This window comes from Odocoileus virginianus, chromosome 4 (genome assembly GCF_023699985.2).
Source record: "Odocoileus virginianus isolate 20LAN1187 ecotype Illinois chromosome 4, Ovbor_1.2, whole genome shotgun sequence".
NCBI classification, from domain to species: Eukaryota; Metazoa; Chordata; class Mammalia; order Artiodactyla; family Cervidae; genus Odocoileus; species Odocoileus virginianus.
Window position 1 is genome coordinate 51,590,621 of NC_069677.1, and position 22,831 is coordinate 51,613,451.

A 22,831-nucleotide genomic window follows, 5' to 3' on the forward strand; every position below is an offset into this window, starting at 1 on the left:
CACAAAAAGAATTGGGAGAAAGGGGTAGGATATTAAATATTTGGAGGTTTACTCCATCGTGACCCCCTAACCTGTAGCATCGTTGGTCCTAGATTATCCCTTTCTGATGATGCTTCAAGCAGAAACTTTAATGTCAACTTCCTGTTCTTTGGGGTTTTTTACCTCCCATTTTTTCCCCCATTATTTATAAACTTGCCTAGGTGGATGATTGTTGTTATTTCTGAAACTTTTATTTCTTTATAATATCCTTTTGAATTCTTTTTCCATTATTATTCCTTTCTCCCAAACAGGTTTTGACTGGCTTCAAGATTCTACTCAAATCAACTTTAAAACCCAATTTTCCTGCTTTGGAATTACTCTTTCCCCTTTATTTTCTTAATGCGCAAATGCAGTCACTTAATGTGTTTCACATGTGTGCTTTCTAAATGATGCCTTCCATGATTGTCTCCCTTTTATCAGCAATGAGTTGCATAGATAGTTTTATTTGTCCTTAGGTGTCTTGTTTTCTGGCAAAGCTCTTCTGTTTGAATCAGGCACCTAGAAAATGTTTCCTCTTGCCCTCTTCCTACTAGCCAGATCAACATGTAGGAGGGAGATGAGAGAGAATTCTCTTGAGACAATGTGGGATTAAAAAATAGACAGTTATCTGAACAAGAGGCAAAGCTCTGATCTGAAATGGCACAAGAGCCCTGGGAGTGGGATTTTCTAGACCTTTCTTGCTCAGGAGCTGGGCGTCTTCCGGTTGAATTCGCTCTTTTGCTCTGCTTTTTGTTATTGGTGTGATCGGACTGGATCTTTCATGAGTGATGTTTTCTTTGCTGCAGGTCTCACTTTTCTGTTTCCTTTGTTAAAAACTGTGTTAGGAACCACAGGAAATGTGTTGTCCTTCAGTGAAACAAGAGCACATCAAGTGGTTCAGCAGAAATCAGAGCAGTTCATGGTTTATAACCAAAAGCAGCTCACGAGGATTTATCCCTCCGCCTACCGCATCGATTCCAGTAACTTCAACCCTCTGCCCTACTGGAACGCAGGCTGCCAGCTAGGTGTGTATACGTCTGGGCGGAGCAGTTCTCCGTGGGTCTTAAGTCTCGGCTGCTATCTTACCTAATTCTCTTAAACTTTGAACTTGCACAGTGGCACTGAACTACCAGTCTGAAGGGCGAATGATGCAGTTAAATCGAGCCAAATTCAAGACAAACGGCAATTGTGGCTACGTTCTCAAACCCCAGCAGATGTGCAAAGGTGCGTGTTAATTTCACAGTCGTATCTCTGAATGCAAGAGACCTTTACTGAAGGAGCACCCGGGAAAGCATTGTGCCTCAGTGTTTTGCAGCATGATTTTTAAAAACGAGAAAAATTAAGTATTGGAATGTAAGTAAAGAACCCTTTAAAAAAATACTTATTTTTAATCGAAGGTTAATTGCAATATTGTGTTGGTTTCCAGCCATACATCAACGTGGGTCAGCCATAGGTATACCTATGTCCCCTCCGTCACACCTCCCACCTCAGCCCAGCCCTCTAGGAGGTCACAGAGCCCTGGTTTGCGTTCCCTGAGTTAAACAGCAAATTCCTGTTGGTTATCCTATTTTACATGTGTTAGTGCATATGTTTCCATGATCCTGTTTCTATTCGTCCCAGACTCTCCTTCCTGACCCCTCTACCCTGTCCATAAGTCTGTTCTCTATGTCTGCATCTCCACTGCTGCCCTACATAAATAGGTTGATCAGTACCATCTTTCTAGACTTCCATATATATGTGTTAATATGCAATATATTTGTTTTTCTCTTTCTGACTTACTTCACTCTGTATAATAGGCTCTAGGTTCATCCACCTCATTAGCACTGACTGAAATGTGTTCCTTTTTAATGGCTGAGTAATATTCCACTGTATATATGTACCACATATTCTTTACCCATTCATCTGTCCACAGGTATCTAGGTTGCTTCCATGTCCTAGTTGTTGTAAATAGTGCTGCAGTGAACAATGGGATACATGTGTCTTTTTCAGTTATGGTTTTCTCAGTGTTTATGCCCAGTATTGGGATTGTTGGGTCATATGGTAATTTTATTCCTAGTTTTTTAAGGAATCGCCATACTGTCTTCCATAGTGGCTGTATCAACTTGGAATGTAAATAACTCTTGTCACCACTGTTTAATAATTCAGTAGCCTTCCCTGGTAGGCTGGTGTTTGGCCTTCCCCTATAGCTCAGCTGGTAAAGAATCCGCCTGCAATGCAGGAGACCCCAGTTTGATTCCTGGGTCAGGAAGATCCCCTGGAGAAGGGATAGGCTACCCACTCTAGTATTCATGGGCTTCCCTGGTGGCTCAGATGGTGAAGAATCTGCCTGCAATGCGGGAAACCTGGATTCGATCCCTGGGTTGGGAAGATCCCCTGGAGGAGGGCATGGTTACCCACTCCAGTATTTTTGCCTGAAGAATCCCCATGGACAGAGGAGCCTGGCAGGCTACAGTCCATGGGGTTGCTAAGAGTCGGACATGATTGAGTGACTTAACCACTCATGCAGTATATTTAATTCCTTAAATCCCAGGCTCCTCTGTCCATGGGGATTCTCCAGGCAAGAATACTGGAGTGGGTTGCCATTCCCTTCTTCAGTATGTGTGCATACGTATGTGTAATTTCCATGCTACCAACCTTAGATTTTAACCTATATTTGTCTTAGGTACTTTCAACCCTTTCTCGGGTGATCCACTTCCTGCCAACCCCAAAAAACAGCTCATCCTGAAAGTGATCAGTGGACAACAACTCCCCAAACCTCCAGATTCCATGTTTGGAGACCGAGGAGAGGTAAACCATGTATGACAAAGTGGTTAATTATGTGATTATCGTATTGTGTTTACATTTCATCTGAGGGTGCTGTGTATGTGTGTGTGTGTTTGTAAATGAGCCCTGACCTCAGCTTCTCAGATATTAACTGACTTACTGGCAAAGTACACACAATTCCTTCTGGAGTGCAGTGCATCATCTATTTTGGAGGCGTGAGTGTAATACAAGTCAATTCACAATCCAAGAAGGACACTGGCAATGCTAAACTGAGATGCAAGGAGCAATTTTGTTATTAATAGAAACATTGAACAGGAGAATGTCTTACCCTCTCTGCATTTTTCATTTGCTGTGACCCTCATCTCTGCTATACATTGGCCACCTGCTCCCTGGCCACAGGCCACTCTTCCCTTGCTGCGCTTCTGTTGCATGATTTTACAATGTCTCCCTCTGTGGCCACAGCCTTCGCTCTTTCCAGAGCTGTCATTCCATGATTCCCACGATACCTGCTCTTAGCCTTCTGGGCCTCTGTTTCCTCTCTATCTGTCAGCCCCTCCTCTGCTCATGTCCTTCCTCTCAGGAGTCATCCATCACTTCAGGCTGTTTGTCACTCCCACCTATTAAACTGTCCTTTCTGGATCTTGACTGTCGATGGGGAAACCACATAGCTCTGAGTGGTCCCACCATCAGCTCTGTATCTGATCTTTGCTGAGTTCTGCAGTGCTTCCCCAGCTCCACCTGATCAGCCCTCCATCACGTTTCCCGCCGTAGGTATTGTCAACCTCTTCTCCTCAAACATGTATTCTCATCACTTTCTCATCCTTAGCACCTGGCTCCACGTCCTGCCTCTTAGGAAGTAGAGCTTCAGATGGGGCCGTGTCTTCCGTGTCATCTGTAATGCCCCTGGCCTAGTCTCAGCCACCATCAGCTCTTGGCATTTCTGCTGCAGTAGGCTCTGAGCTCACCAGTCTCCCTGCTTCCATTCTGTCCTCTCAGCAGCAAGAATAATTATGTTGGTAGTATCAGAAAATTTCTCCTTACTTCCTCTTCTTTCCCTTTTTTCTTTGTTGTCTGCAGAAGGGAAGACTCACTTCCTATATTTCCCCCAAACTTTTTGCTTTGAAGAATTTCAGTCCTTAGAAAAACCACAGGAATAGCAGAATGAACACTGTATCTTCAGCATCTAGATTCACCAATTAACTTACTAAATTTTGTTACTTTTTTTTCATCTTCCTTTCATGTGTAAATCAGTATGTGGTAAATATACATATATAGTTATGCACTTGAAAGGGTGAGGTAAATATAACAAAGCTTAATTATATTGTATTTAATAATATATATACACAAACACACACATATACATATATATACCTTTGCTTTCCTTTGGAGAATTATTTGAGAGTAAGTTAACATCATGACACCGACCCTTAAATAGTTCAGTATTTTTCTCTCTTTTTTAAACTTAATATAAATCAATATACTTATTTTTAATATTTATTTGGCTGTTCCGGGTCTTAGTTACAACCTTTGGGATCTTTAGTTGCAGCATGTGGGATCTAGTTCCCTGACCAAAGATGGAACCTAGGTCCCCTGCATTGGGTGCAAGGAATCTTAGCTACTGGACCACCTGGGAAGTCCAGGCATTTCTCTCTTAAGGACAAGAAGATTGAGACTTTCCTGGTGATCCAGTGGCTAAGACTCCATGCTCTCAGTATAAGAGGGGTCCAGGTTCAATCCCTGATCAGGGAACTAGATCCCACATGCCACAACTAAAGATCCTGCATGCTGCAGTGAATACCCAGCACAGCCAAATTTATTCATTAATTAATTTTTAAAAAAGAACAACGTTATTCTGTATAACTGCAATAACTCGTGTCATTAGATATTGGCATAATAATATATTTTTCTGATATTTTATTTTTTTTCTGCTATTTTATTTTATTTTTTGTTTCTTCTAGACCCTCAGAACAACTTTATCCATCTTTTTAAAATTTTAAAATACACTTTTGAAAGATTACTTTCCATTTACAATTATTGCAAAATATTGGCTGTATTGTCTGTGTTGTAAAGTACATCCTTGGCCGTATCTTACACCCAGGAGTTCGTTGGTACAATAATTTTATCTAAGATAATACCTGTATTAGTTTTACCACATTGTCCCAAAATTGTTCTTACATTATTTTTTTTTCTTTTTAGATTCAGAATCCAATTAAGAGGCACACATTGCTCTTAGTTGTCATTTCTCTTTGGTCTTTTAAAATGTAGAACAGTTCTCCAGTTTTGTTGTCATTATATTGATATCTTTTAAAATAAATGCCAGTTGTGTCCATAATGTCCTTCAGTTTGGATTTACCTGATTGTTTGTTCATGATTTAGTTCAGTTCAGTTGCTCAGTCCTGTCTGACTCTTGATGACCCCATGGACTACAGCACACCAAGCTTCCCTGTCCATCACCAACCCCCAGAGATTATTCAAACTCATGTCCATCAGGGTCTTTTCCAACTCATGTCCATCAGGTCTTTTGCATCAGGTGGCCAAAGTACTACAGTTTCGGCTTCAGCATCAGTCCTTCCAATGAATATTCAGGACTGATTTCCTTTAGTATGGACTGGTTGGATCTCCTTGCAGTCGAAGGGACTCTCAAGAGTCTTCACCAACACCACAGTTCAAAAGCATCAATTCTTCGGTGCTCAGTTTTCTTTACAGTTTAACTCACATCCATACATGACTTTGGAAAAACCATAGCTTTGACTAGATGGACCTTTGTTGGCAAGTAATATCTCTGCTTTTTAATATGCTGTCTATGTTGGTCATAGCTTTTCTTGCAAGGAGCAAGCGTCTTTTAATTTCATGGCTGCAGTCACCATCTCCATTGATTTTGGAGCACAAAAAAATAAAGTCTGTCACTGTTTCCATTGTTTCCCCGTCTATTTGCCATGAAGTGACGGGACTGGATGCCCATAATCTTAGATTTCTGAATGTTGAGTTTTAAGCCAACTTTTTCACTCTCCTCTTTCACATCCATCAAGAAGCTCTTTAGTTCTCCTTCACTTTCTGCCATAAGGGTGGTGTCATCTGCATATCTGAGATTATTGATATTTCTCCTGGCAATCTTGATTCTAGCCTGTGCTTCTTCCAGCCCAGCATTTCTCATGATGTACTCTGCATATAAGTTAAATAAGCAGGGTGACAGTATACAGCCTTGACGTACTCCTTTCCTGATTTGGAACCAGTCTGTTGTTCCATGTCCAGTTCTAACTGTTGCTTCTGGATCTGCATACAGGTTTCTCAGGAGGCAGGTCAGGTGGTCTGGCATTCCCATCTCTTGAAGCATTTCCCACAGTTTGTTGTGACCCACACAGTCAAAGGCTTTGGCATGGTCAATAAGGGAGTAGTAGATGCTTTTCTAGAACTCTCTTGCTTTTTTGATGATCCAACAGATGTTGGCAATTTGATCTCTGGATCCTCTGCCTTTTCTAAAACCAGCTTGAACATCTAGAAGTTCACAGTTCACGTACTGTTGAAGCCTGGTTTGGAGAATGTTGAGTATTACTTTGCTAGCGTGTGGATGAGTGCAATTGTGCGTGATTAGAATCAGAATAAACATGTTTGTCAGGAATGCTACAGGGGCAATGTGTTCCCTTCTCAGTGCATCATATCCGGGGCCACGTTATGTTAGTTTATCCCAGGACTGATAATGTTACTTGGCAAAGGGAGTTTCTTCCAGATGTCTCTCATTGCATAGTTATCCCTTTATCTTTGTAATATATAGTTTGTGGTATTAAAGCAATCTTCTAAATATATGAGGAGTATCTTTATTTTATAATTAAAATAAAATTCAACCTCTTTATCGTGGCTCATGAGGTTCTCTGTCAGGAGATTTTAACTCTTTCTTGAGCCGTAGAAAAAGATGGTATCAGATGAGGCCTTTGGGCACTTTCTCAGTATTTTTAAATGCATACAATAAACAGATAAAGTGACACTTTAGCAAGCTGATTATATTGAAGTTCACTTATCAATATATTAGAAACAAGTTGTGACATACAAATATGTGTGCAATAAATAGCAGGATCTAGAGAGGGGTTGAATAACTATTAGATGAGTATGGGTGACACATGGAGATTTCTGTCACAACCATAATCTGACTTAAACACCTGTGATTTCTGTCAGACACAAAGTTATGGGACTAATATTCTACTATTTGTGTTTTATGGAAAGTGGAAATACAAATGAAAATACAGTTTTCCTCTCATCTTGGCTCCTTGAATTCTCAGCCTGTGATCTCTCACATTATTCATTATCTCTGAGAGTGAAATAACTCTTCTTGCTCCCAATCAGAAAATTGTCATCTTTAATTTTCACCTTTTCTTTGCTCTCCACATCTACCCAGTTCCCATCTCCTGGACATTCTGCCTCCCAAATCTCTCCAGTTCCATTGTTCAGTTCCATTGTCCTGGCATGTCACCTGGATCACAGCTTGATGAAGCGGACACTGTTTGCTCAGGTTTATAGATGAGGAAACTGAAGCACAGATGTGACACAATTTGCCCAGGTCCAGCCGTGTTGAAGCAGGAAGTGGCCCTTCACGCCTGTGGTGGCTGCTGCTTTTTTTCATAATTGGAGGATGATTGCTTTACAACACTGTTGGTTTCTGCTGCACAGCAGTGCGAATCAGCTCTAAGTATCCATTTATCTCCTCCCTCTGGAGCCTCCCTCCCACCTGCCCCTGGTCCATGCCTCTAGGTTATCACACAGCACCAAGCTGAACTCCCCGTGCTAATGCAGCGGCCTCCCACTAGCTGTGTATTTTACACGTGATAGTGTATGTATGTCAGTGCTACTCTCGGTGGCTTCTTAAATTCCTTAATTGAGATTTAATTAAATTAAACCTCTTAAATTCCTTAAAAACAGAAGTCCTATTTATTAGCTGCCCCCAAATCCAAGACCTCCAGTGGTACAGTTTTACCACACAGTTCTGTTCTATGGAAAAAGTTCTGGTTTCAAAGAATTAATTCAAAATGTGTAAACTTTAGCTGACTTCTTTAGTAAACCAAAAATATGTCTATCTACCTGTCTCAAAGTGTTTTTCCATCAGACCTCTATCTTATATTCCCTGACACTTCCCTTCCCAAACTGTATTCTTCTTACTCTCCAAACTTCTAAAACAGTGTTTTCCCAGACTTAGTAATTCCCTCCTTCTGGGTCCTTTGGGATTTTATTCCTTAATTGCTCCTTATCCAGTATTGGAGTGACAAAAGAGAGCTCACAAATAGCCAACAAAGGAAGATTGCTCCCCCGGAGGACAGGGATGTGCTGGAGGTAAAGGTTTTTTTTGGCTGTGCCACCTGGCATGTGGGACCTTAGTTCCCTGCAGTGGTACCACTGGACCACAAGAGAATTCCCTCATATTTTTCACCTTTTTAAATACTTTAAACTTCGCACCTAGTACTCAATTGATTTAACTATGTTAAATTGCACAAGTCCAGTGTGGATAACTTGATGATCAATTATTATGTACCCAGGTCAAGATAGAACATATCCAGCACCTCCAGAGGCTTCCGTACACCTTCCCAGTCAATATCTACTCCTACGCCTCCACTCCTTCCATCAAATACCAGCCCAATCACAATAGATTGATTTAGTCTGTGCTTAAACGTTATGTAAATAGACTCTGACGTATATGTAAATAAACTCATATATACATCAGTTCAGGTCAGTTCAGTTGCTCAGTCGTGTCCAACTCTTTGCGACCCCATGAATCGCAGCATGTCAGGCCTCCCTATCTATCACCAACTCCTGCAGTCCACCCAAACCCGTGTCCATTGAGTCAGTGATGCCATCCAACCATCTCATCCTTCGTTGTCCTCTTCTCCTCCTGCCCCTAATCCTTCCCAGCATCAAGGTCTTTTCAAATGAGTCAGCTCTTCGCATCAGGTGGCCAAAGTATTGGAGCTTCAGCTTCAACATCAGTCCTTCCAATGGACACCCAGGACTGATCTCCTTTAGAATGGACTGGTTGGATCCCCTTGCAGCCCAAGGGACTCTCAGGAGTCTTATCCAACACCACAGTTCAAAAGCATCAATTCTTCAACACTCAGCTTTCTTTAGAGTCCACCTCTCACATCCATACATGACTACTGGAAAAACCATAGCCTTGATTAGATGGACCTTTGTTGGCAAAGTAATGTCTCTGCTTTTTAATATGCTGTCTAGGCTGGTCATAACTTTCCTTCCAAGGAGTAAGCGTCTTTTAATTTCATGGCTGCAATCACCATCTGCAGTGATTTTGGAGCCCCCCCAAAATAAAGTCAGCCACTGTTTCCACTGTTTCCCCATCTATTTGCTATGAAGTGATGGGACCGGATGCCATGATCTTAGTTTTCTGAATGTTGAGCTTTAAGTCAGCTTTTCCCTCTCCTGTTTCACTTCAGAAAGACACTCTTTAGTTCTTCTTCACTTATATATTGAAATGTATATATACCCTTTTATGACTTGTTTCACATTTTGGTTATGTAGAGAACTTTGTTATCTTTTTATTGTTGTGTTGTTTTATTAAATGAATATTCCACCATTTATCCATCTTACTCATTATGGACATTTAGTTTGTTTCCAGTGCGTGGCTATTATGAATTCACCTGCTCTGAGCATTTTTGCATAGACAGAAGCTCTCATTTCTGTTGGGTACATACCCTCAACTAGAGTCACAGATTCTTTGGATAAAGTTTTTGTAGCATTAGTAGATATTGGTAAATAATAATGTAATCTTTTTTCTTTCATGCCTCAGATCTGACTCTGTTACACCTGATACAGTTTCTCTTTGTTAGTAAGCACCTAAGTGGATTGATGTTGATATGTGACTTTTGGCCAATATTTTGGCCAATATTCTTCAATTAATGTGTAGAAATGTATCAGTGGTAATAACTAATGCTTTTAATCTCTTTATAGATCATCGATCCTTTTGTTGAAGTTGAAATTATTGGATTGCCAGTAGATTGTTCTAAAGATCAAACTCGTGTGGTAGATGACAATGGTAAGGTCTCTGTTCACTTTTAATAAAGATGCTCTAGAGGTAGAATTTGCACCGAAAAGGAAAAACGTGTCTTGTGTGAGCTTCCCTGGTGGCTCAGATAATAAAGAATCTGCCTGCAATGCGGGAGACCTGGGTTCAATCCCTGTGTTGGGAAGATCGCCTGGAGAAGGGCATGGCAACCCACTCCAGTATTCTTGCCTGGAGAATCCCCATGGACAGAGGAACCTGGTGGGCTGTAGTCCATGGGGTCACAAAGAATCAGACTGAGCAACTAAGCACGGCACAGAGATGGAATTTGCACCGAAAAAGTAAAATGTGTCTATGTAGAAGATAAACCAATCTTTAAAATCTAGAACTGCCATCTGAGTTTTGTGAAGACTTTTCAACACATAAAACTAAGTAATTGTGGACTGATGCATGGTATGTTTTGATGGATGTTGTAATCTAGGCTCTCAAGACTTCTGCTTTTGAAGCAAATGTTTTTTCTATTGAAATGAATAATATTTTAATCGGCTGGGTTACAACTTTGTAACTGGGTTACAATGAGAAAAATGACCCATTACTTATTTATGTTGTTTTTATGGTATGAGTTGCCTCAAAGCTCTCATTTGTGAAACCTACATCCTAATGATTTCTTATTTTCTCTGGAGCGTGAAAATTGTAAAGACAGGGGCAGCACACTCTGGCAAGTTTATTCTTGAATATGTACTTGTGGTGAGGCAGCTTCACTCTTCTCTTATTTTGGCCATAATGTAAAGAAAGCTTTCTTTACTCAAGCCTCTTAACAGTCTTCTAAAGTTGTACTTATTTATACATATGACAAACATTGGGCTTCCCAAGTGGTGCTAATGTAAGGAACCCGCCTGCCAATGCAGGAGACATAAGAGACTTCGGTTTGATTTCTGGGTCAGGAAGATCCCCTAGAGGACAGCATGGTAACCCACTCCAGTATTTTTGCTGGGAGAATCCCATGGACAGAGGAAGTTGGAGGGCTACCACCCATGGGGTCGCAAAGAGTTGGATACGACTGAAGCAACTTAGCATGCACGCATGACAGACCTTATTGCATGCCTGTTTTTCCTCAATCCCTAGTCATTAATACTCTAAAAAAAACAAAAACTAAACTTCAGTCCTCAAAACATTTGTGGAAATTAGAGGTTCCTAGATTGGCTTTCAGAGGAGTTTAAAGAAAGGGATTTAAGGATTCAAGAGTAGCAGAAACTTGTTACTTAGGAAATAACATGCTTAAAGTAATAAGGTTCCCATACTGCATTTTCCTACTAATAAATGCTCAATGAATTTTTTTAGTCACAGAAGTAACTGAGATGTCATCACTAAGTCAACAAAAAGTATGTTTTCTCCCATTCAGGAGGGACATCTCAATGATTTTCAGTCCATAATTATTTCATTAGCTAAGGCATTAGGGTTAAGTGGCTGATGCCTCCTTAATACATACGTTTAATAACATTAATTTTCATTTTTAGAAAAGAAAAACTTATAGAGTACTTGCATTTTTATCTATTAATTTATCTGAGAGAATTTTACCAAGAAATAAATGTTTTTGGCTTATAGAATTTGAGTTAAATTATATGCTTTTCCTATTTATTTTCAGTACCTATGAAAATATATCATCTTTCTTGTATTAAGGTCTTGCTTCATGAGATGCCACTGAGAATCAACACTGCCTCATCTCACTTGGCTCTGTCACCAGTTGTATGACATTAGGCACATTATTTTCTCTGAATATCTGTTTTTTCAACTATAACATGAGCATTATATTTCCTGTGTTAAAAAATGAGCATGGATTACTTGTATATTTTTTTGAGTTACATATTTTTGAAAGTCAGTAATATATATATTTTTCTTAATTAGGGAAAGAATCCCTGCCCTACCACCCTTAGAGGATTGCCATAAGAATTAAATAGGATGGTATATGTACAGTGGGTCCTCCTTGGTGGCTTAGTGGTAAAGAGTACGCCTGCAATGCAGGAGACACAGGTTCAACCCCTGGGTCGGGAAGATCCCCTGGAGAAGGAGATGGCAACTACTCCGGTATTCTTGCCTGGGAAATCCCATGGACAGAGGAGCCTGCGGGCTACAGTCTACAGGGTCACGAAAGAGTTGGACATGATTAAATAACAACAACAACATTTGTACAGTAACACTGAAACCTTACAGAATGCTTGCTGGTGATGATAACAGCAAACATTTTGGTGGGTGAGAAGCATCGCTTTATTGGGGTGGGGTGGGATGGGGGTGGGGAAGAGGAATCATTCTTTATTGTTTTTGCTAAAACATTATTCTCAGCTCACTACTATAGATACTTTTTGAGCTAACTGACTGTCTAAAAGAGCCTTCTCCACAATGCAGTTTTGCTTCAAGGATTATTAGAATTGATGTAATAATTTACAGGCAATTTTCTTACCAATTATTTTCTAGCAATGGGGGTAAGTTCCAAGGCTTTATTTCAGTAAGGCATCCTGGGGTGGCTCTTGTCTTCACCAGTTTAATAACCATTGCAAGCAATTTTCACTGTCTGCTTTGCAGATGTTGCCGCTAAATCATTTTTAGCCAATCCCTTTTGCTTTTTTAATTTGTCTTTTCCTGTTTCTCTCAGGATTTAACCCTGTATGGGAAGAAACCCTGACATTTACAGTACATATGCCAGAACTAGCTTTGGTCCGGTTCCTCGTGTGGGATCATGATCCAATTGGACGAGACTTTGTTGGGCAGAGAACTGTGACCTTCAGCAGCTTGGTGCCTGGTAATTCTGGCTGAACTTTTCTCTCTAGACTGTTCCTTGTTCTTTGGAAGATGTGATATGCAATATACAGGATACACGGCATATATGATATAGAAAGTATGTATTATATGATCATGTGAGTGTTAATATAACTATTGTGAAGTCAGGTATTTAATTCTATTTCACCCATGGAAAAGCCAAACATGAGTTCAACGAAAAGGTAACTACTTCTCCTCTTTTATCAGGCTACCGCCATGTCTACTTGGAAGGACTGACAGAAGCATCTATATTTGTCCACATAACAATCAATGAAATCTATGGGAAGGTGAGAATGATCACAAGGCTTAAAGTCACATGCAACAATAATATGGTCCCTAACAAAGTTTTTAATTCATTGCATAAAAGGGACATAAACCTCGACAACATGTTCTGACAGGCAACTCTAGGAAGGCCAGCCTACACCATGCTCCATGTGCTCACCTGCCCTGGGGTCCTCATTCATGTGCTCCTTCCTCTGTTTAGGGGTGTACATGTCCCCTCCACCCAGTGGCCCTTGCTGGGCTTAACAGAACTGACAAAACTGTTACTGTCCCAGGCAATCATTTGTTTGACTAAAACAGTAAAGCTGCAGTTACATGTCTGAATTTTATTATAATCCTTAAAAAAAGACTCAAGCTGGCTGCAGTAGGAAATGTAGTCTCCGATGTTTGAATTACCTGTCCTAACTGGGCTGTGATCCCAGCCAGTTCTAGGCAGGATGCATTCATTCAAGTGTCATGTATTTAACTGGAGACCTAAAAATCATGAATGAATGAAAAGCCGCCCACTGAACTTAAAAGGAAGAGATCGTACCAGTGTCTTCTGGCTCTCTCCCAGTGACAGTTTCTTCACTGCGGAGCTCACTTGAGGTTTACATATCAATAGGCTCTCGTCTGGTAATGCCAAGTCACTGGGGATTTAGTGACCGGAACAATTTTCAGGACTAGATGTGATTTGGAGGGGCTCGGGCCCAGGGGTGTCCAGTGCTCTTTATCAGAAGGTCAGCATAGTCTGGGACTCCTCCTCCAGAGGTTTATACATTCTCTGTGCTTCTGCTTCCTTATCTGTACCTTCTTCATAAACAAAAACTTTATCTTTAAAAAGCTGCCTGGCACATAGTAAATGCTCAGAAATGTCAGCTAATATTAATATTAAAAAGATGACAGTGACTGGTAGGGAGTGGACCAATTTGCTCTGAAATAGGAAGTATGTGTTTATTCTCACATCCGTCAGTTGGGAGGGGTAAGGATCCTAATTCCTAAGAGTGGTAAAGTTTTATGTCTTCTGTGTTCAGTCCTGCATTGCGCTGCTTGCTGAGATCTCTCCTCTGGCCTAAACATACACAAATGTTAATGATCAAAAAGTGATTCTTGAAGTTCTCAGGAATCCCAGGTGAACTAAGCAGCATCTCAAGCATTTCACATGCTTGAAGGAAATAATAAAATTCGGAATTTGTTTAAAACTTGAGCCAGAAATAACAGGAAAGAGAATGTGTTCTGTAGGCCTTGTGTTCTCTCTCCTAAGTAAATGTCCATGTGTAGTGTAAGTCATTTATTACCTTCAAGGTGTGTTTGGGTTGAGATGCATAAACCACAGTGCGGTGGTAGTGAACTGAGCAATGAATGAAACCTGCAACTAAAAGTTCAAAGTGGGAGAAAGGGTTTACAGAGCATATGTGTTGTATCACCGTCTGTTTTTACTTGTGCAACCTTCTTGAATGAGCCCCAATTGTGTTTTGTTGTGCTTTTTCCCCCCCTTGCAGTGGAGCCCTTTAATACTCAACCCCAGTTACACTATATTGCACTTTCTAGGAGCTACAAAGGTAGTTTCTCAGCATGGTGTTTGGTTCTGGCGGGCGCGTTTCTATCAGTGGTCATGGCAGCATGCTCTCACCTCGCTCCATCATCCTGCTTACCACTTTGAAACGTGCGTCTGTTGCTTTAAGGCGGCTCAAGTTCATAACAGTCTGTTCACTGTGGAAACTTCCTACCACCTTGTCCTACCTTCTTTGGGCAGGAAACTCATGGGCAAGCTTGGTGGTGAAAATGGGAGGCTGCCTTCCTCCCAAAGTCAGGTTGATGAGACATGCATGGCGTAGTGCAAACGTGCTGTGTGTTGTCGTTTTCTCAGTTTGAATATTCAGTGGCTGTGAGAGTTCGTTTTCTATCCATTTTTCACGCAGCCATCACGTGAGAGGCAAGCGGTTGACACAGTGGTACTTGCTTAACTTCTGCTTGGTCCTTTTGTGTCTTCAGAACAGACAGCTCCAAGGTTTGAAGGGGCTGTTCAATAAGAATCCCAGACACAATTCTTCAGAAAACACTTGCTATTACATTCGGAAGCGATCGATTGGAGACAAGATTCTGCGACGCACAGCCAGCGCTCCGGCCAAAGGCAGAAAAAAGAGCAAGATGGGCTTCCAAGAAATGGTAGAGATGAAGGATTCTGTTTCTGAGGTTGCAAGAGATCAAGATGGGGTCCTGAGAAGGACCACGCGGAGTCTGCAAGCGCGCCCTGTCTCTATGCCCGTTGACAGAAGTCTTCTTGGGGCTCTGTCGCTGCCTGTATCTGAAACCGCAAAAGACCCTGAAGGAAAGGAAAACTCTCAGGGTAAGATGCTTTCAGTTTCTCTGAGAATACACCATTTTAAGACACATTTTTTTTTTAAAGACACATTTTGGTGTCCCTAATTACTACAATGACATGGTTGGCATTTTGTAGTCAAAGTAAAATATTCTGAAAAATAGGTAATTACGTTACAGTGTTACCTTTTAGGCCAGATTTTAAACTTAGGCAAGAGGGTGCTGGAAGAGCAATTTCCCAGTCACCTACAGCCTCAAAATAACATTGACATCTGAAGTTGACTGTGAGGGACCAGGGATGATGGTGGAGAGCCTGTGGGCCTATGAGGTACTCCAGAGGGAGATGAAACCGGCAAAATATGAGCAGAGGTCATGGTTTTTTCTTAGTGGGTACCATAGTTACTGATTTTCTGAGAGGAACAGAATTATATTGACTTTTCTGAGGTGTAGTTCAGTTGTATTTCTTTCTCACTATGCAACATGTTTCCACAATTGGAAATGTTTATGGGGAAAGAGGAAACCCCAGCTGTTAAAAGTAAGCCACTGTCTTCACTTGAGACATCTCTGCTTCCTCAAGAGGGAGCTTATTTGCTGTTTTCCTGGGGCCTCCGTGTCCCTTCCCTGGATGAGGGCAGGGAAGGCCGCATGTCTGCAGCTCCTGTCCAGTTATAAACTCAGGCACAGGGACCAGGTGTTACCTGCCTTTTCCTCTAATTTGGGCATAATGGTTCACTCATAGCGAGAACTTGATAAAGAGTGGTTATCTGTTTTACTGGGAACCAAAGAGCTCTGTCCTTTATCAGTGACTCCTCCCCCACCCTATTTTAGATAATTCAAGTGCCAAAACTGTATGCATTTGATGTCTCTGCAACAGACAAGTTTTAATTAAATCAGAATCACCTCAGACAGTAGAAGATAATCCCTGTTTCTTTTAGCAAAATTCTTTCATCATGCAGTCTATTCCAGTAATCTCTTTTCTCATTAATACCAATTTATATTGATTTTTATTGTCAGATATGATAGGAGGACAAATCAATTTTTCAATGGCTTCTTTGAAGGAGAAAGGGGGAGTTTAATGTTTGAAATTTTGCTAAGAGTAGTATTGGAGAAGAGATGAAATACATGCTTTAAAATTTATTTTAATCTCCACCTTGGGGGAAGTAAACTATAAATAAATATAAACTCCATTTTGGGAGGGAAATAAAGCAAAAAATGGTAATAATTAATCCTGTTAAAACCACAATTAAGATGCTAATACTATTTAGGTGAGTTAGAAAGCAATAGTTGATATTTCTTTCCTGCATTTAAAAAACAGGAACTTTATATATGTTATTCATATATATATAGCATAATATATTTAGTAATACATAAATATAAAGTTTGTAAATATAGAGCAATACATAACCATGCAAGTTATATAAGTTATTCATATATATATATATAGCATAATATATTTAGTAGTACATAAATATAAAACTTGTAAATATAGAGCAATATATAACCATGCAATGATTCAAGTTACCATGTAGAAGAAAAATTAGGTGGAAAAAATTCAGAATACAAAATTGTATACATAATTTTATAGAAGCTTATAGTATCTGAGTGGTAACATCATATAATATTTATATTTTTCCTTATAATTTTTGGGCTAATCAAGTTTTTATGATGAACTTTTTAGTTAGGAAAATAGTTAATAAACATATTCTTTTTCAATTTTCATAACTGAAAGCATAAAATGCTGTTAAAATAATGTGATTAAGAATATTAGCACACCTAATATTGTCTTAACATTATACTAAATAGGATGGGGTACCCTGAATTAATTTAAATTGTGTATTTTTTTTAAGTTTTCCTTCTTGTGCCTAAGATCTTGCTGCCTCTTTTAGGGGAGAATGAAATATGAAATTTATGTATTAAAACTCAAAAAAATATGATCAATGGGAAATTAGACATTAGCAATGGCATAGAATTGGTGACCAAGTCTTTATTTTTACATTTTAAAGTCAACAGATATTGCTATTCTAATGCAGTTATTGCACTTTCCAATTTGTTTCAAAAATTAATTGGTCAAATTAAGTCTTTTGCCAAAATGTTTTTCAAAATGATTTGTGGTTTTTTTGGTTTGCTTTTTACTAGCACATGTATGACTTTGAAAGTTTACAGTGTCTTGCTTACAGGTGCCACAATCCTTTGTTTAACAGAGCTGTCTTGTTCTGTTTTTATTGCCATGCTTCTGTGTAGTACAAATCTGAATAGGAAACAACCTAAGGTAATCTTCACTGTAAAAGTATGGTAACTCATTGACATTTTTTTTTACAATGAATATTACATCCTTAGCTGATGTAATAGCTATTCAAAGGGAGGCTCCAGTGAAACTATATAAATATATTTTACCATTTATCCATCACACAGACACTTTGTTGCAAATCTCTACAATCCATGATTCTGTCACACTGTAACAGATTTACATTTTCCATTTGTCTGTCTGAAGGCAAACATGAGTGTTTGCAGGTCCTATATAAAGTGATATATGCCACTTAAAATATTGTTTGTTTCATTCAGCAGAAGATAAGGATGCCAGAAGAGATGGGAAGGCAAGTGTAAAAGACCAGCATTTCCCAAATTTCAACAGAAAGTTATCCTCTTCCTCCAGCGCTCTCATCCACAAAGACATCAGCCAAGGGAACTCTGCTGTTTCTACTGCCAACTTGTCAACCACAGAACAGTTAGTGCCGGGTCCAAAGGGTGGGAGAACCAAATCAAACGTGTTAAGTGACTGCCGGGAAGAGTGCCTCAGCAGATCCCTTTCTCCAAGGCAGCATTTGGCTCGTGATCCTGCAGTTAGCCCGTCAAAAGATCTATGTGGTATGAAAACCAAGGAAAATGGGAATGCTGGGGGCTTCACAGTAGGGAAAAGCACGTTGTCAGGAAGCATCCTTTCTCAGAGCAATCTGGAGATTAAGAAGCTGGAAGGTCACTGGGACAAGGGCAGAGCTGCAACATCCTTTTCTTTGTCAGACGTCTCGACACTCTGTTCTGATGCACCTGACTTACATTCCACTGCAATTCTCCAGGAGAGTGAAATTTCCCACCTTATTGACAGTGTCACTTTGACAAATGAGAACGAGCCTGGCAGTTCCATCTCGGCGCTGATTGGCCAGTTTGATGAGCCCAGCGACCAGGCTAGCCCTACAGTTGCTTCTCATCTTCAGAGCCCCAGTGTGGCGTTGGGCCATCCTCCTGTGCCCACCATGGACCTAAAGATGCCCTTCAAGCATGGCTTTCCCAATGGAAAACCCAAGTCACCCTTCCTGTGCTCCTCTCCCGAGCAGATTGCATTCTCTGGGCACGAGACCTCTGAAGGTTCAGCACACACAGCTGTTGGTGAAACTATCTGCACTCCTGTCTCCAAAACTAAACCAGATAATGACCTTTCTGGGAAGGCTACGACTGGGGCCATAGAAAGTAAACTGCCTCGGTCCTCTAATACCTCTCACTGCTGGTTACCAGAAAGTCCCACCCAGGGAAAAGACTGGGAATTCCTGAAGAACCCCAGCCCTGCCACTTCCACTGACTTGACACTGGAAGATATAATAGCTGCTCCTACTCTCAGTTTAAATTCTGGGGAGAGCAGTCTCGTGGAATTGGAAGGAGACTCAGAAAATCTGTCCCTAACAACCTGTGAATTTAGGAGAGAGGGCACAAGTCACCTCACTTCTCCTTTAAAAGTGAAATACAGTCCAGATGCAGTGGAACATTTTCAAAGAGGCTTGAGAAATGGCTACTGTAAAGAGACTCTCCACCCTTCTGTCTCTGAAATATTCAACAATACTCAAGATGTCAAAAATCAAAATATTTCTCGTCTAGCCTATCAGGGTGCTGGCTTTATGCATAACCACTTCTCAAATTCAGATGCAAAAATGAACCAGACCTCCGGGCCCCTGTCTTGTGCTCATGACATGCATGCCCCTGCCCCGGAGCAGTCCACACACTCTGCTCTGAAGCTGTCCAGTCCTTGCAAATCCAAAAGTCTGGGGGACTTAACATCAGAGGACATCGCCTGTAATTTTGAAAGCAAGTACCAGTGTATTAGCAAGAGCTTCGTTAGCACTGGCATCAGAGACAAGAAGGGCATGGCTGTGAAAACAAAGTCGTTAGAGCCTATGGATGCCCTGACCGAGCAGCTGCGGAAGCTTGTGTCCTTTGAGCAGGAAGACGGCTGCCAAGTGCTGCACTCCAAGCAGGATGCCAATCAGTTCCCCAGGGCCTTGGTCAGAAAGCTGTCATCCCGAAGTCAGAGCAGAGTGCGCAATATTGCCAGTCGTGCCAAGGAGAAGCAGGAAGCCAACAGGCAGAAGAGTGTGACCCCCAGCGCTGTGGGAGGAGTGGTTCTTCGAAGCAAGCCGTGCGCGCCCGCGCCCACCGGGAACCGGCACTCCACCGGCTCCTACATCGCGGGCTACCTGCGGAGCGCCAAGGGCGGCGGCCTGGAGGGCCGCGGCATCCCCGAGGGCGCATGCGCAGCCCTGCGCGCCGGCCACGCCGACCGGTTCTGTTCCCATCACTCTGTTCTGCAGACCGAACCCAGCAGTGATGATAAACCAGAAATTTATTTTCTTTTGAGACTGTGAATTACATAAAGCTACGTTTTCACTGTTAATAAGATACTCTGTCGAATGTCTGAGTTTTCAGTAAATATGGTCCTTGGCTTTGAGATGATTTTCAGATGTATTTTTAAACTCGTGTTACAGCCTCCTTTTGAGTCCGTGTGTTCTTTTTGCGTTTGTATATAGACCCAGGTGACATTTCCTGTGTACCTCGGATCTTTCCTCCCTGAGGTGTGAACTCTATTGGTATGATATATGTGCATGCCCTAGATGTGAAACTTCTCAGCAGTTTGGGTTCTATGTTTCACCAAGATGCTCTTTACTCTGTGCCCTCAGCTCACAGTCACAAATGTAGTCATTTTTACTCTCTGCTAAGAGGTTTTTACAAAGGACAAAGGGATGAATTCTTTATTTTAAAGCCATTACCATCTTTCCTAGTTTTCCTTCTTTATTGAGAAGCTCAGATGCATTTTTACAACACAGTTAAAAGAAGATTTAAAAAGTTACCTACCTTACCTTTCAAGATTTCTCTACCCCACCCAGAAGGAGAGTTCAGAGGAGATGGGTAGCCGCCCCGCCCCCCAACCCCACCACCCCACCATACCTTCTCATTTTAGAGCCGGGGGTGAGGGTCTGAGGAATAAAGCAAACTTCTGTATATAAGGACAAAATTGTTTGTTTTACATAAATTTTGTTACATATTTTTGCTAATGGCTTTGTATGTAACAAGAACACAGTTGCCAAGCTATTTGTTGTATTTTTGAACTTTCTGATTAAATTATAGGCTGCAAATAATGGCTTTCAGAATGAAGGACTTCCAGCAGATGCTAACAATGACAGTAGCACAAATTGAAAACTTCCCAAAGCTTTCAAGAAAAAAAAATATTTTCTCATGCTAAAACCCAAGTGAATATAGATAATTAGAAGAAACCTTTTCCCTTCAGGGAGCCGAGTAACTCTATTTTAGTACCAACATACATTATTTTCACTGTGAATCCATTTTTTATTGCATGTTCAGATGTCCCTCTTTGCTTTTTTGTAATGTTAACTGCAATGATGTTCTTCTTGGAATTCATGAAAATATAATTAAAGGAGATTTTTAAACACTTGGTGAAGTTTTTTTTTTCCCAAATTGAAATTCATGTGGTGACTGTTGAGTAGGGGGAACCCAGAGCTCTTGAAAATACTTGCCTTTTCATCTCTTTGCAGTAGAAGAGATCACTTCTATGGGGACAGTTTTAAGCAGCATTTTATGTCCTTGAGTGTTTTCATTCTGCTTTCAAGACGGTATTTGCAAGGTGACTTGAGAAGAAATGGAAATGTAATGAGTTGCTTTGCATTTGGTGATGATGTTGCAAGTTTAAAAACCCTTCCCAAATCCTGCCCATGGCAGGAGTGGAGTTGGTAAGCAGGCAATGCCGGCAAGAGGCTGTGTTTGACGAATTAGACCACCTGAAGCTTTGCTGTGTGGCGGGAGACTGGGGAGGAAAGCAGTTGGATCCTGCTTTCTGTCTTCAGCCTGCTGCTGCAGAACCTGGACCCTGTGCTTCACCAGCTCGATGGTGGTGATCCCAGCCAGGTGCCCACCCAGCTCCTGCTCACCTTCAATTCCTGCCGCCACCTCTTGGCACCACAGCTGCTTCTCACTCCTACGCCAGCACTCCGTGGAGTTCCTGCTTCTGGAATCGCGTACAGGATCTGAGCCTACCACCATGGCCACTTTGCTCATTAGTCCATTGCACAAGCAGTGAATCTAGCAAGGAGAGAAACTGACCGGCACTCAGAAAATTGGTCATTCTGTCTCCCTGGTTATTAAAAGTCTCTTTGTGGCTATGCCTATTCTTTCAGAGTCACTCTTGAGAGACTGTAATGTGGCCATGATCACAAACTGTCTTTGACTTGAGTTCAGGGTCTTTCTCTCTCCATCAGCTGGTTCCCGGGAATAGGTGTGGCTGAGAGAGTGGCATTGATGCGACAGAGGCAGGTGATATGGAGATCAAGGCCAACAGTCATATTTTTTGCATCTTCTGGAGTACTTGAGCCTTCTTAAGTCTACTGTTTCTTTCATGTAATCATTTTTGTCCACTCAACCCTTTCCTGGGAGTTTCTGTTAACACCGAGCTCATGATGGGCAGCTCCAACTGCACAGTTGCTTGATGTGCCATTGTTAGGCTCTCCCTCTTCACTTCAGAGGGTATGGCCCTTCCTATTCCAGACCACTGGACCTCTAACAATTTTACTGATGTCGCAGGCCCCTTGATCATCAACGACTTGCTGCCTTCCCCCTGACACATTTGTGTTTTAATAGGACATTTAAATTACTTGCCCTGTTCTCCTTATTAGGTCCAATTAGTAAAATGTCAATCAATGTAGAAGCCTGGCACAATGCACTGAAGAAAAGCAAGATGATGGAGATCAGTATGGACTAGACCCTGAGAGACAGCAGAAAACTGATCCAGACCTAGAGCGAGACAGTGAAGACTTACTGCTGTCCTTGCAACATGAAGATGAACTGCTTTTGATCCTCTCTGTTGACGAGAATCAGACATAAAGCATTCAGCAAAACAATAGTCACAAATGAAGTGCCAGAGGTTGAGTTGATTTCCTCCCATAAAATTCCTATCTAGCATCAAAGCTATAATTGGAATAGTATTTTAAATTTATAGTAGTTCACTGGCACCCATCATGATCAACATGGTTTTGGGGGGAAGGCCCGGTAGGTGAAATGGACAGATGTATTATGGGAATCACCATCACTGAATCTTTTAAGTCTTTGGTACTGATTTCTGCAATTTGTCCTGGCAGGTATGGCTTCTGATTTTACTATCTTGGCCTGGATGGAAGGTGCATTGTACCTTTTTAAATCATAATATTCCTTAATTCATAGGTCAGGAAACCAAGGGCCAACTTCTAAGTGTATCTATCCCATAAGGCATTCAGAGACAAGAGACAGGGCAACAGAGTGGGTCCTTGGAACTATTGGCTCCATTGCAAGATGAACCCAAACACCATTTACAATCTGGTGTCTGTAAGTCTCCCTTTTAATTGG

The 22,831-nt window shown here is 41.2% G+C and overlaps 1 protein-coding gene across 9 annotated transcripts in view; it reads left to right on the forward strand.

The window, feature by feature from the left end:
- PLCH1 (phospholipase C eta 1) overlaps positions 1–20,888 on the forward strand; it is a 260,884-nt gene extending 239,996 nt beyond the window's left edge. For 4 of the 9 annotated variants that reach the window (XM_070466543.1, XM_070466548.1, XM_070466542.1 and 1 more), the window contains 9 exons: positions 864–1,043; positions 1,135–1,242; positions 2,681–2,805; positions 9,727–9,811; positions 12,429–12,575; positions 12,800–12,879; positions 14,356–14,415; positions 14,849–15,203; positions 17,738–20,888. In XM_070466543.1, the coding sequence (XP_070322644.1) occupies positions 864–1,043; positions 1,135–1,242; positions 2,681–2,805; positions 9,727–9,811; positions 12,429–12,575; positions 12,800–12,879; positions 14,356–14,415; positions 14,849–15,203; positions 17,738–19,806 (3,209 nt within the window). In that variant the 3' untranslated portion in view covers positions 19,807–20,888. Of the gene's footprint in view, positions 1–863; positions 1,044–1,134; positions 1,243–2,680; positions 2,806–9,726; positions 9,812–12,428; positions 12,576–12,799; positions 12,880–14,355; positions 14,416–14,848; positions 15,204–17,416; positions 17,445–17,737 lie in introns of all 9 variants that reach the window. The other 5 variants (XM_070466550.1, XM_070466549.1, XM_070466544.1 and 2 more) reach the window with 5 other exon arrangements.
- Positions 20,889–22,831: the final 1,943 nt, after the last annotated feature.